The 14,327-nt window shown below is 30.3% G+C and overlaps 1 protein-coding gene across 1 annotated transcript; it reads right to left on the bottom strand.

Moving 5' to 3' along the window:
• Positions 1-403: 403 nt before the first annotated feature.
• On the bottom strand, positions 404-3,861 carry LOC139839476 (uncharacterized). Its single transcript, XM_071829545.1, has 3 exons — positions 3,753-3,861; positions 803-1,279; positions 404-696 (listed from the first exon to the last, which is right to left on the bottom strand). The coding sequence occupies exons 1-3, from the start codon at positions 3,859-3,861 to the stop codon at positions 404-406; spliced, it is 879 nt and encodes a 292-aa protein (XP_071685646.1).
• Between the last annotated feature and the right edge of the window lie 10,466 nt (positions 3,862-14,327).

Below are 14,327 nucleotides of genomic sequence, written 5' to 3'. Positions count from 1 at the left end.
ATAATTTGTTACTACTTTATTAGATAGCTATTAACTTTACTAGTGGCAAAGCTTGTCACAGGTTTGTTATGTTCAAATATGTACAAATTCATGTTAATACACGTTAGTACAAATTATGTGTTTAAATTCAATATTAATAACTATAACTACTTCGTATAAAGTAGGTACGTGTGATTGTATATAGTTGTTGAATTTGTTACAAAAAACACATTGATTTTTTTTTTTTTTTTTTTTGAAAAGCAAGAAAGACTTATATTAAACAATCATGAATAGTACATGGTTGACTGAGCACCCTTAACAGCACGATACATCACGAAAGAAATAAGGAAAACAAATTACATCGCCCTAAGCTAATTGCAAAGATTGCAACTAACAAAAGGAGTTAAAACTAAGGGTGTGAAAATCATTGTAGCCAATCCATAATATGACCCTTGCAACGTCGTGAAATCCAATCATATGAAAGAACTTGAACCTCGCTAAATAAAGATGGGACTGTCTCGAGCTTATTCTTGAACACCTTTGCATTTCTATTCTTCCATAGAATGTAACAAACCACCCAACAAACCGCTTGCCATTGATTCTTTTTATGATCCTGTGCTACACAACCGAAAGTACCATTAAAAATATCCTCAAACCCGAATATAGCCGAATTATACCCCCACCATTTAAGAACTTTAGCCCAAATGTCTTTTGCCACTTGACAGGAAAAAAGTATATGCTCCACCGTCTCAATGTCACCATCACAAATCGGGCATCTCACACTATTCAAGTCGATGCCCCGTTTATCTAACTCGAATCTTACCGGTATACGTCCTAATCTCGCCCGCCAAATAAACACCTCCACTTTTTTTTGGAACCAAACCATTTCGCAACGACTCAATAGAATTAACCGCACGTGGTAGAATGACTTTGTCGACAAGAACCGAACAGTCCTTGACAGTATAAATGCCCTTCGAATTAAGATTCCAGCTCCAACAGTCTTTTTTACCTTCGTTCAGCTGCAAGTTCCGAACAGTATCACGCAACTCATTTAGTTCACTATTCGTTCGGCCCATCGGTGGATAGGCCCAATTGCCGAGCCCATCTCCCTTAAATTCTTCGATTTTGCTACTGATGTTGATATCTTTGTCAATCTCTAGCTTGTGTAGTCTTTTGAATCTGTCCTTAAAGCTTGCGTTCCCCACCCAAATGTCATCCCAAAAAGAAGTGTTTTTCCCGTCCCCGATTGAGCGTATGAAAGAATTAGAGAAAGAAATCCCTAACCCGTCCACATGTTTTCCTGCATCACAAATTGAATTCCAAAGGCTAGCGTTTGGATTCCGGGCAAGCCCGTTACCAAGCACAAGACCTCCATTAGAACCGTAAATGCTACGAATAACGGTGACCCACAAAGTGTTAGTTTCGGTTTTAAACCTCCACCACCACTTACAAAGAAGAGCCAAATTTTTACTTTTTAAGGACATGATATTTAAACCTCCTTCTTCGTGAGGAAGAAGGATTTTTTCCCACTTAGCCCATGACATTTTAGAATTAGAACCCGTCCCGCCCCAAAAAAATTTCCGTCTCACACTCTCGAGAGAATTAAGCACACAAGTAGGGGCACGAAAGAGCGAGAAGTAATAGAGAGGTAGGCTAGAGAGAACCGACTTAACTAAAGTTAACCAAAAAAATACACATTGATTTTCTATTGCAACAATTGAGTTGTTTATCAGAAAAACTCAAGTACGTATGAAAGAAGATTGAAGCTACGTATCAAGAAGTAAATACCCATTAACCTTCGAAAAAATGCATAATTTGAACTAAAACATATCGCTAACAACAACTATAAAAGGTCAAATGATTAGTGTTAGGCTTATTTTTATAGATGTTATTTGTTGTTGTAACGAGGTCATATAAATACCTCTTAGCTAGCTTAAACTCATAAGCTTTCCCTCACAACTTCACCTATTCCCTCACCTCACAAACACACTGTGACGACCCGGAAATTTCCGACTAAATTTAAACTTAATCTTTATATGATTTCGATACGATAAGCAAAGTATGTAATGTTGAGTCTAGAAAATTTTGAAACGACGTTCATGTATTCAATTACCCCTCGACTATTTCCAACGATTCACGAACCATTATATATAACTTGATATACATATATATAATCATATGATATATAAGTAGTAATTAAAGACATTTACAAAATATTAAATGCATAATACTTTACATGAATGAAATTGTTTCAATATATTTTTCGATGGAATTTAAAAGATAAAATCAAATGATTGAATTATCTAATACATTATGATAAGAATACGGGTCTCTGTTACGAGGTCCACGTTGATTTGAGAAATAGATCCTTTTAAACAATATTTGGACTCATTAGTAAAGTGTTATACATATGAGGACAAAGTGTCAAATAACGAGAATTAGACAAAGGTTAGTGGAACACTAAAAATTCATAATAATCAATGGATTTAATTTCAAACGTATGAAAACGTTTTTCGTTATAATAGGACTTAATTATTTTAAAGAACGTGAAATGAAATATTGATTGTTAGATATATAAATAACATACAACGTGTATTTAAAATGTGTTTATATATATATATATATATATATATATATATATATATATATATATATATATATATATATATATATATATATATATATATATATATATATATATATATATATATATATATATATATATATATATATTAATTTTATGATTTCAAAAGATATTAATTACACAATAGTAACACTCAGATGAATATATTATATAATTAGTAAATATAACATAAATAATAATTCATAATAATATGTATAAGTTAAAAAAAAAAAATAGTTATTATAGTAATATTACTTTCAATATTAATATCAAAAACTAGTAATTATAAATATAACCTACTAATATGAAACTTGATATATATATAAATTGTTATATTACTAATAATATTATTATCGTTAGTAATTAGTATAGTACTATGATGATTATTATTAATTATTATCATTTTTATTATATCATCATTACTTGTATTATTTTAGTGTTATTATTATTATTATTATAAATATCATATTAAAAAATATTATTATTATTATTAATATTATTTCTTTTATAAATATAATTACCATTATTATTAAAGTAATTATTAATAATAACATATAAATAATACAATTTGTCAATAATATTGCTAATGATTACTAGTATTATTATCATAATTGTTAATGTTATTACTAACTATTATCATTATGATTTATAAAGTTATTATTAATAATATTAACCTATTTAATTATTTATTTATCAATATTAAAAGAAAACCATATACAAGAACTAGGAACCAAAATCTGTTTCCTGTAATTGCCGAACTATTTATGCTTTTTAGAATTCATACCATTTACCAATTCAATCAACAGAACACTCCAAGATTCAACTAGCACTCACAATCAACTTTATTTTTTTTATTTATTTATTCTACTTTCTATATAATTATTGATGACTACAATTTGTATTGTAATCGATTAAATGCAATTGATAAGTAATCATCACCACCTTTCGTTTCCCTCTTGTAGACGAGACCCATTCAATAACACACACCCACACCACCTTCCGTCAACTTGCACCACCCATGTAGATGATCACCTCCCTCTCCTCTCACACAACCATGGTTCCATCATTCATTGATCAACACCGGAGACCGAACCAATCTTGATCACGATTTAAACACCCACTACCTTCACCTGCGACTATTGCTCAAAACCCCCCATTTCCACCGCCACCTTCACAAACACCTCAAAATCATGAACAACGCCTTGACTATCCTTAGCTATCTCCCTTCCTGGTTCTCTACCAATTACCCTCACCACCATCATTATGTTCTTATCATAAACACATGAGCTACGTATATATATATTTTTTTTCGTTTATTCAGCTTTCCTGCGACTTTTCCATTTTTGTTTTACAACCGTGATACACCACCGAACAACCACCACTATCACCACCCATGATCACTCACTTAAAACCGCTGTAATTCAATCGTTTGGTTGCCATAATTTTTCTGTTATGTTACTGTGACCGAGATACAAAACCCAACCCAAAACACCACCCTAACATTTCTGTTTATCGTTTGTTTGCAATTCAACAATCGCCACCATAAACCACCTTCTACTTTCTAATATTCTCTCTAAGCTCATCCAACAAACAACCCATTTAATCATCGAATTTCTGCTGCTGTATCGTTGTTATTTCTGTTTCTATTTTTTTCGGTTACAGTGAATATATTAATGAATATGGATACGTGAGGCTTCAAGGATTATAAGTATGATGATGTACGCATGATTTCATGAATTTGAGATGTTATATGTATAAAGTCTACGGAGCTAAAAGATAAAAGTGGTAATAAAGTGATACTAATTATGTTTCATGAATGATTGTTGTTCCTAGTTAACATCAAACCCCACCAAAGGCATAACACCATCTGTTTTCACGAATCCTATGTTTAATCGAAAACAAATTGAGCCATTTGATGTTGGGCCGAGTTTAAAATTCAGATTTCTGGCTGGGCCAAATAAATCTTGTTGTTGGGCTGCTTGGACAAACGAAACCCATGAACAACTCTCAACAACTTGCTGTTATACATATTTTTTTTATATATACGGTTCATGTGATAGCTAGGATACAAATAATTATTAGGTTAGATTTATGAGATGTTGATGATAATGAAGTAGTTGATGGTACAGTAATGATAAACAATCGAGTTTGATTAGTTGTTGTGGTTTTGATCGATTTAGTTTGAGAAAAAGAAGAAGTACAGAAACAGAAGAATAAGTTAAATAAAATAAATCGTGGGTTATTGTAAATGAAACAATGGACAATGGTTAAGAGAGTTTGCGGGTTAGCTAGAGGTCGGGTGTTCGAGCCTTGTCTGTGACAATTCTTTTTGGGAAAAACTCTTAAGGTAGTATTACTCATTTATTATTATTATTATTATTATTATTATTATTATTATTATTATTATTATTATTATTATTATTATTATTATTATTATTATTATTATTATTATTATTATTATTATTAAAAGTACTATTAAAATTATCATTTTCCTATCATTACTATTAAAGGTAATACTTTTTATAAAATTATCATTTAGATTATTAATAGTATCATCATTATTATTATTATCATAAAAGAATACAAAATTTTTATTTATTATTATCGATATTATTTTATCAAATATATAACTACCTAAGAATATATTTTATACATATCACATAACAACATTAATATTTTCATGATAAATACTAACTATTTATCTAAAGTGTATAAAATAAACATAGTTAATTTAGTTATTAATGAAACATACAAATTACTAAAATAACAATTATAATAATACATAATTTTCTCGATTACCATTATATGCGTTAATATATATATAAATGATATAGGTTCGTGAATCCGAGGCCAACCCTGCATTGTTCAGTATCGTCATATGTATTCTTACTACAGAATACAGTAGTGTGAGTTTCATTTGCCTTTTTACCCTTTATATTTTTGGGCTGAGAATACATGCGCTGCTTTTATAACTGTTTTACGAAATAGACACGAGTAAATAAAACTACATTCTATGGCTGGATTATTAAACCGAATATGCCCCTTTTTAGTCTGGTAATCTAAGAATTAGGGAACAGACACCCTAATTGACGCGAATCCTAAAGATAGATCTATCGGGCCCAACAAGCCCCATCCAAAGTACCGGATGCTTTAGTACTTCGAAATTTATATCATGTCCGAAGGAGGATCCCGGAATGATGGGGATATTCTTATATGCATATTGTTAATGTCGGTTACCAGGTGTTCAATCCATATGAATGATTATTTTTGTCTCTATGCATGGGACGTACATTTATGAGAACTGTAAATGAAAATCTTGTGGTCTATTAAAATGATAGAAATGATTATTTATGTTAAACTAATGAACTCACCAACCTTTTGGTTGACACTTGAAAGCATGTTTATTCTCAGGTACGAAAGAAATCTTCCGCTGTGCATTTTCTCATTTTAGAGATATTACTTGGAGTCATTCATGACATATTTCAAAAAATGTTGCATTTGAGTCTTCGAGTTCATCAAGATCATTATTAAGTCAATTATAGTTGGATGTATTATGAGATGATATGCATGTCGTCAACTTTCAATGAAATAAAAGTTTGTCTTTTAAAAACGAATGCAATGTTTGTAAAATGTATCATATAGAGGTCAAGTACCTCACGATGTAAACAACTGTTGTGATTCGTTTATAATCGATATGGACTTCGTCCGGATGGATTAGGACGGGTCCTTTCAGTTGGTATCAGAGCGGTGGTCTTAGCGAACCGGGTCTTGCATTAGTGTGTCTAACTGATAGTCGTTAGGATGCATTAGTGTGTCTGGACTTCGACCGTGTCTACATGTCAAAAGTTTTGCTTATCATTTCGTGCCGAAAATTAATTGCTTATCATTCTTAGAGAATCACTTGCTTATCATCCTTAGTCTAGACACATCTTATTGCATTGATTGCATGATTAGTGTATAGACCAAATTCATATCTTAGCATATCTGCTAATTCATATCTTAGCGTATCTCTTATTGTTACCTTTGCCTGACAGCTTCCGTAGATCCCTCCGTAACTTATGGGATTTTAGTATTATATATGCATATGTAAACTATGTATTGCAGGGTACTAAATCTACATCCTATAATCTATTTCTTATCGAAAATCCTTCATCTGATCGTACGAGATGAATCCCTCAACCAGTTCGATTCCCTCAGATTCCGATAGTTATTCCGATAGTTATTCCGATAGTTATTCCGACAGCTATTCCGATATGGATTTCCACTCGAACTCCGAAAGCAGTATAACCAGAATGAATCAACCAATCAGCCATCCTCAATTCATCTGATGAGTTCGTAGTCGACTTAATCAATGGAGACGCGAAGAAGGCGATCCTTTTCACCAACCGAATTTATCTCTTGGCGATGAACTTGAAGCACTTATCAGCGAACCAGTCCGAAACACCATATTTACCCTCAATTCTAGGATATCTCACAATGATTGTATGATATCCCAAAAAAAAAAAAAAAAAAAAAAATTCCCAACTTTATTCATCCGCTTGTTCCAACCGACAATCATTCCGGATTAATAGAAGAAGTCAACGAGCTTCGCGCTTGAGTAATCAATCTAGAAAATATGGTGTAAAACGTACCAGCTTCAGCAACATCACCGGCACCAACAGTACCACCAACATCAATACCAGTACCATCAACAATCTATGCCTCAATATCTCGTTTTATACCTCGAGTATAATCATCGTTCTATGTATCGTTCTACATCAATTATCTTCGTCCTTCATGGCGATTAAGTAATCTCTAATGTTTTAGAGATTATGTATTTTAGTTTTAACAATAAATCAAATGAGATTAATATTATATTAACTCATTAAATCCACGACTTACATCTAAAGAAAATATATATGTATATATATATTTTCATAAAGATTGTAATTGGAAATTCTTTTGTACAAACTATTAATGGTGAAAATATTTTAACGGGTAGGTAATGCCAGAGGAAATATTTAACTTTCATATTAACATGTTATACTGTACGTTATTCAAATCCGATTCAACAGTCATTTCCTATCCTATTTACATCCACCGATGCATGTATCCGTTCACCACAGAATAACCATTTTCATTCAAAATTTCATATTGGATTTTGACCTATCAGAATCCAACAAGTGGCATAATGAAGAAAAACATTTGACAAATAAAAATTTGTTAGAAACAAACAATTTAACTATGAGAAATTTTGTTAAGAATCCACACTAACAAAATCCTAGCTAACTGTTCCTAGCTAACTGAGAACATTTTATTTATCGCAATTTAATTATCGCAATTTATATTCTCGCAATTTTAATTATCGTCATTTAATTTCTATTATTTACTTTACGCAATTTAATTATTGTCATTTAATTTCTGTATTTATTTTACGCACTTTAAATATTGGGACACGTATACAAGGTTTTGGCATATCATATCGACGCATATATATATATATATATATATATATATATATATATATATATATATATATATTATTTGGAATCACCATAGACACTCTATATGCAGTAATGATCGAGTTATCTGGGTCATGATACGTATTAATTAATTCGAATATTATATATGAAAATGAATTATTGGACTGTCAACTGTGGACTATCGACTGTAGACTAATAATATTGGACAATTAAAATGAATTAAATATTGACTATAACATATGAAACTAAACAATTTTTCAAGTTTGCCACTTGATTTCACCTTAAACCTCATTTGTATCTTGATGAATACAATCTACGTTCAAACCTTTCATGATCCTTGAAAACACTTCAATCGATAGGATGAACCAACCGCACTTCATCTACGGAAGAAAAGATTGATGCATATAGCTATGCACTTAAAAAAAAAAAAAAAAAAAAACTCTCGGAAACTGAGTAAACGTTTAACACATAGCTGTGCTAATTTCTTTAGTGTTATTATCACCCAAAATAACTTTTCAGTTCTTCTTCAAAATAGCCAATTTTGTCACAGCTCCAGCAAGACAACTTCGACTTTTCGTACGAAACAACCTGATTATAACGTTGATATATACGCGTGCTCTTTTATTGTTACCAGGGAACCTTTCATATTCCACCATATTACCATCAGTGTTTAATCATCTAAAAACATAATTCTCCTGAAACCACCTCGGATTAATAACCGATGATTCAGATAACATAGCATTAAATTCAGAGGAAACAGAAATATGGTCGATGGTCTAAACGGCCAAAAGTTTGAAGATAAAGAAAGGAGTGTTAGGAACGCTCGATAGAAAATTGGGTATTGAAAAACAGATTGAACTACCCATGAAGGAGACCAAGGACAAATACAAGGACCAAACTCTATATTCAAAGAATTCAGGTAATTCTGGATCCGTTGAAATCTTTAGAGAATATCTTGCTCCGAAGTCATGTTAAAATCTTGCAGAAAATCTTTCTCCATCAACCATCGAACTTAGAAATTCCAAAATATCATCATCAATATCTTCGATATTTCTGAGGATATTTTCATAAATATTCTCGTCCGAAATTATATACCTCTTCGTGCTTCCTGTGTATCATTATATTGGAAACATTCAATAGAAAATTTAGCACCGAAAAACGGATTATGCGAAACTATGAACGAAGCCGTGAACAAATCACAAAGAATAAGTTTGACTTCAAAGAATCCAAATGATTCCGTTTCTGATGAAATCTTTAGCGAATACCTTGCTTCTGAATCTAAACCTTTACGGATAAATCTTCTTCATCATCCATCGATATTAGAAATTCCAAGATATCATCGTATCTTTCATTATAAATATCCTTCATATTTCTGAAGATATTTTCATAACTATTCTTATCTGAAATCATTAATCTCTTGGAGCTATCAGTGTTACATCATATAGAAACTGTTAGTTTCTATATTCTATAAACTTTCAAGCTTAAAATATGAATGTTATTGAAGTAGTGTTGGGAACTGATGCATGAGTTAGTATAATATAATGACACTTGATCAACATGATTATATTACAGTAAGTCATGCTGAGTTTCTAATGGGACGCGATGATTCACAAATCCTAACGTCATCACGTGCCATGTTACATAACTCTTTTATTATGCTTAACTTCTGAACATATCAAGAAAGTATTTTCTTGATAGTTCTATTCTTAGTAACTCTGGTAATTTGACAAATCAAATCGCGTTATTACGTTCTTTCTGGTTTAGAACATTATATTTATTCGAAACTCCATACTTACGAATTCTGGACCATTACAAGAGGTGTCCAATCGTAAAAAGAAGAAACGAAGGGACAAAGCTTCAAAAGAAATAGAAATTTGGAGTATAAATCGCAGGAAAGAGGAAGGAGTATTAACTGTGAATGACAATGATTATAGAAAACAGATATAGGGACATTGAAATATAAGGAAAGGTATAAAGCCCGATAACAACACCTAAATTACAAACCGTGTATATTAATGTTTATCGCAACATAAAGACACGGGAGAATTATAAGTACTATAACCCCAAGGGCAAAGTAGAAGTAAGCAGATTCCTCTGGTGGAAGTTGGAAAAGAAGAATAATTGTTGCGATAATAAGGATGAGGACAAGGATCAGAACCGGATTAAGCATTATTATAACCTTTTGGATATATGAACTGAGAAAGAAGGTATAGAAGTGGTGGAAACTAATGGAATGGAAAAGGTAAATTTATAATGGAAATATCAGACAGAGTAATCGAGGCAGATCACCGTATTTAATTATAGAGATATTAATTCCCTTATTCGCCGAAGAATTAAATCTTTTAGATTTCGAAAATTTTCTTAAAATCCCTTGAATTCCGAATTCAAGCAAGACAACGTCAAAAGCTAAGACGCACCTTATTTTCTAAAATCAACCGTGACTACGTCAAAAGTTAAAATGAATCTTTCCTTTCCTATTTCAATCTTTGGTGATAGCTTCATTCGTATTCTTCGAATAATCGAATTATTTTATCCATATTACTCGATGATGATAAAACTCAAGTTATCAACTCATATTCGTCATGAAAACATTTTTATTGTTAGCCATGACCACCTCACTCAAATTTCGGGACAAAATTTCTTTAACGGGTAGGTACTGTGGCGACCCGGGAATTTCCGACTAAATTTAAACTTAATCTTTATATGATTTCGATACGATAAGCAAAGTATGTAATGTTGAGTCTTGAAAATTTTGAAACGACGTTCATGTATTCAATTACCCCTCGACTATTTCCAACGATTCACGAACCATTATATTTAACTTGATATACATATATATAATCATATGATATATAAGTAGTAATTAAAGACATTAACAAAATATTAAATGCATAATACTTTACATGAATGAAATTGTTTCAATATATTTTTCGATGGAATTTAAAAGATAAAATCAAATGATTGAATTATCTAATACATTATGATAAGAATACGGGTCTCTGTTACGAGGTCCACGTTGATTTGAGAAATAGATCCGTTTAAACAATATTTGGACTCATTAGTAAAGTGTTATACATATGAGGACAAAGTGTCAAATAACGAGAATTAGACAAAGGTTAGTGGAAGACTAAAAATCATAATAATCAATGGATTTAATTTCAAACGTATGAAAACGTTTTTCGTTATAATAGGACTTAATTATTTTAAAGAACGTGAAATGAAATATTGATTGTTAGATATATAAATAACATACAACGTGTATTTAAAATGTATATATATATATATATATATATATATATATATATATATATTAATTTTATGATTTCAAAAGATATTAATTACACAATAGTAACACTCAGATGAATATATTATATAATTAGTAAATATAACATAAATAATAATTCATAATAATATGTATAAGTTAAAAAAAAAATAGTTATTATAGTAATATTACTTTCAATATTAATATCAAAAACTAGTAATTATAAATATAACCTACTAATATGAAACTTGATATATATATAAATTGTTATATTACTAATAATATTATTATCGTTAGTAATTAGTATAGTACTATGATGATGATTATTAATTATTATCATTTTTATTATATCATCATTACTTGTATTATTTTGGTGTTATTATTATTATAAATATCATATTATAATAATATTATTATTATTATTATTATTATTTCTTTTATAAATATAATTACCATTATTATTAAAGTAATTATTAATAATAACATATAAATAATACAATTTGTCAATAATATTGCTAATGATTACTAGTATTATTATCATAATTGTTAATGTTATTACTAACTATTATCATTATGATTTATAAAGTTATTATTAATAATATTAACCTATTTAATTATTTATTTATCAATATTAAAAGAAAACCATATACAAGAACTAGGAACCAAAATCTGTTTCCTGTAATTGTCGAACTATTTCTGCTTTTTAGAATTCGTACCATTTACCAATTCAATCAACAGAACACTCCAAGATTCAACTAGCACTCACAATCAACTTTATTTTTTTTATTTATTTATTCTACTTTCTATATAATTATTGATGACTACAATTTGTATTGTAATCGATTAAATGCAATTGATAAGTAATCATCACCACCTTTCGTTTCCCTCTTGTAGACGAGACCCATTCAATAACACACACCCGCACCACCTTCCGTCAACTTGCACCACCCATGTAGATGATCACCTCCCTCTCCTCTCACACAACCATGGTTCCATCATTCATTGATCAACACCGGAGACCGAACCAATCTTGATCACGATTTAAACACCCACTACCTTCACCTGCGACTATTGCTCAAAACCCCCCATTTCCACCGCCACCTTCACAAACACCTCAAAATCATGAACAACGCCTTGACTATCCTTAGCTATCTCCCTTCCTGGTTCTCTACCAATTACCCTCACCACCATCATTATGTTCTTATCATAAACACATGAGCTACGTATATATATATTTTTTTTCGTTTATTCAGCTTTCCTGCGACTTTTCCATTTTTGTTTTACAACCGTGATACACCACCGAACAACCACCACTATCACCACCCATGATCACCCACTTAAAACCGCTGTAATTCAATCGTTTGGTTGCCATAATTTTTCTGTTATGTTACTGTGACCGAGAGACAAAACCCAACCCAAAACACCACCCTAACATTTCTGTTTATCTTTTGTTTGCAATTCAACAATCGCTACCATAAACCACCTTCTACTTTCTAATATTCTCTCTAAGCTCATCCAACAAACAACCCATTTAATCATCGAATTTCTGCTGCTGTATCGTTGTTATTTCTGTTTCTATTTTTTTTTCGGTTACAGTGAATATATTAATGAATATGGATACGTGAGGCTTCAAGGATTATATGTATGATGATGTATGCATGATTTCATGAATTTGAGATGTTATGTATAAAGTCTACGGAGCTAAAGGATAAAAGTGGTAATAAAGTTATACTAATTATGTTTCATGAATGATTGTTGTTCCTAGTTAACATCAAACCCCACCAAAGGCATAACACCATCTGTTTTTACGAATCCTATGTTTAATCGAAAACAAATTGAGCCATTTGATGTTGGGCCGAGTTTAAAATTCAGATTTCTGGCTGGGCCAAATAAATCTTGTTGTTGGGCTGCTTGGACAAACGAAACCCATGAACAACTCTCAACAACTTGCTGTTATACATATTTTTTTTTATATATACGGTTCATGTGATAGCTAGGATACAAATAATTATTAGGTTAGATTTATGAGATGTTGATGATAATGAAGTAGTTGATGGTACAGTAATGATAAACAATCGAGTTTGATTAGTTGTTGTGGTTTTGATCGATTTAGTTTGAGAAAAAGAAGAAGTACAGAAACAGAAGAATAAGTTAAATAAAATAAATCGTGGGTTATTGTAAATGAAACAATGGAGCAATGGTTAAGAGAGTTTGCGGGTTAGCTAGAGGTCGGGTGTTCGAGCCTTGTCTGTGACAATTCTTTTTGGGAAAAACTTTTAAGGTAGTATTACTCATTTATTATTATTATTATTATTATTATTATTATTATTATTATTATTATTATTATTATTATTATTATTATTATTATTATTATTATTATTATTATTATTATTATTATTATTATTATTATTATTATTATTATTATTAAAAGTACTATTAAAATTATCATTTTCCTATCATTACTATTAAAGGTAATACTTTTTATAAAATTATCATTTAGATTATTAATAGTATCATTATTATTATTATTATCATAAAAGAATACAAAATTTTTATTTATTATTATCGATATTATTTTATCAAATATATAACTACCTAAGAATATATTTTATACATATCACATAACAACATTAATATTTTCATGATAAATACTAACTATTTATCTAAAGTGTATAAAATAAACATAGTTAATTTAGTTATTAATGAAACATACAAATTACTAAAATAACAATTATAATAATACATAATTTGCTCGATTACCATTATATGCGTTAATATATATATAAATGATATAGGTTCGTGAATCCGAGGCCAACCCTGCATTGTTCAATATCGTCATATGTATTCTTACTACAGAATACAGTAGTGTGAGTTTCATTTGCCTTTTTACCCTTTATATTTTTGGGCTGAGAATACATGCGCTGCTTTTATAACTGTTTTACGAAATAGACACGAGTAAATAAAACTACATTCTATGGCTGGATTATTAAACCGAATATGC

Source organism: Rutidosis leptorrhynchoides, chromosome 1, assembly GCF_046630445.1.
Source record: "Rutidosis leptorrhynchoides isolate AG116_Rl617_1_P2 chromosome 1, CSIRO_AGI_Rlap_v1, whole genome shotgun sequence".
In the NCBI taxonomy this organism is placed as follows: Eukaryota; Viridiplantae; Streptophyta; class Magnoliopsida; order Asterales; family Asteraceae; genus Rutidosis; species Rutidosis leptorrhynchoides.
Note: the sequence above shows the minus strand (reverse complement) of the source record. Positions and strands in the feature narration are given on the sequence as shown.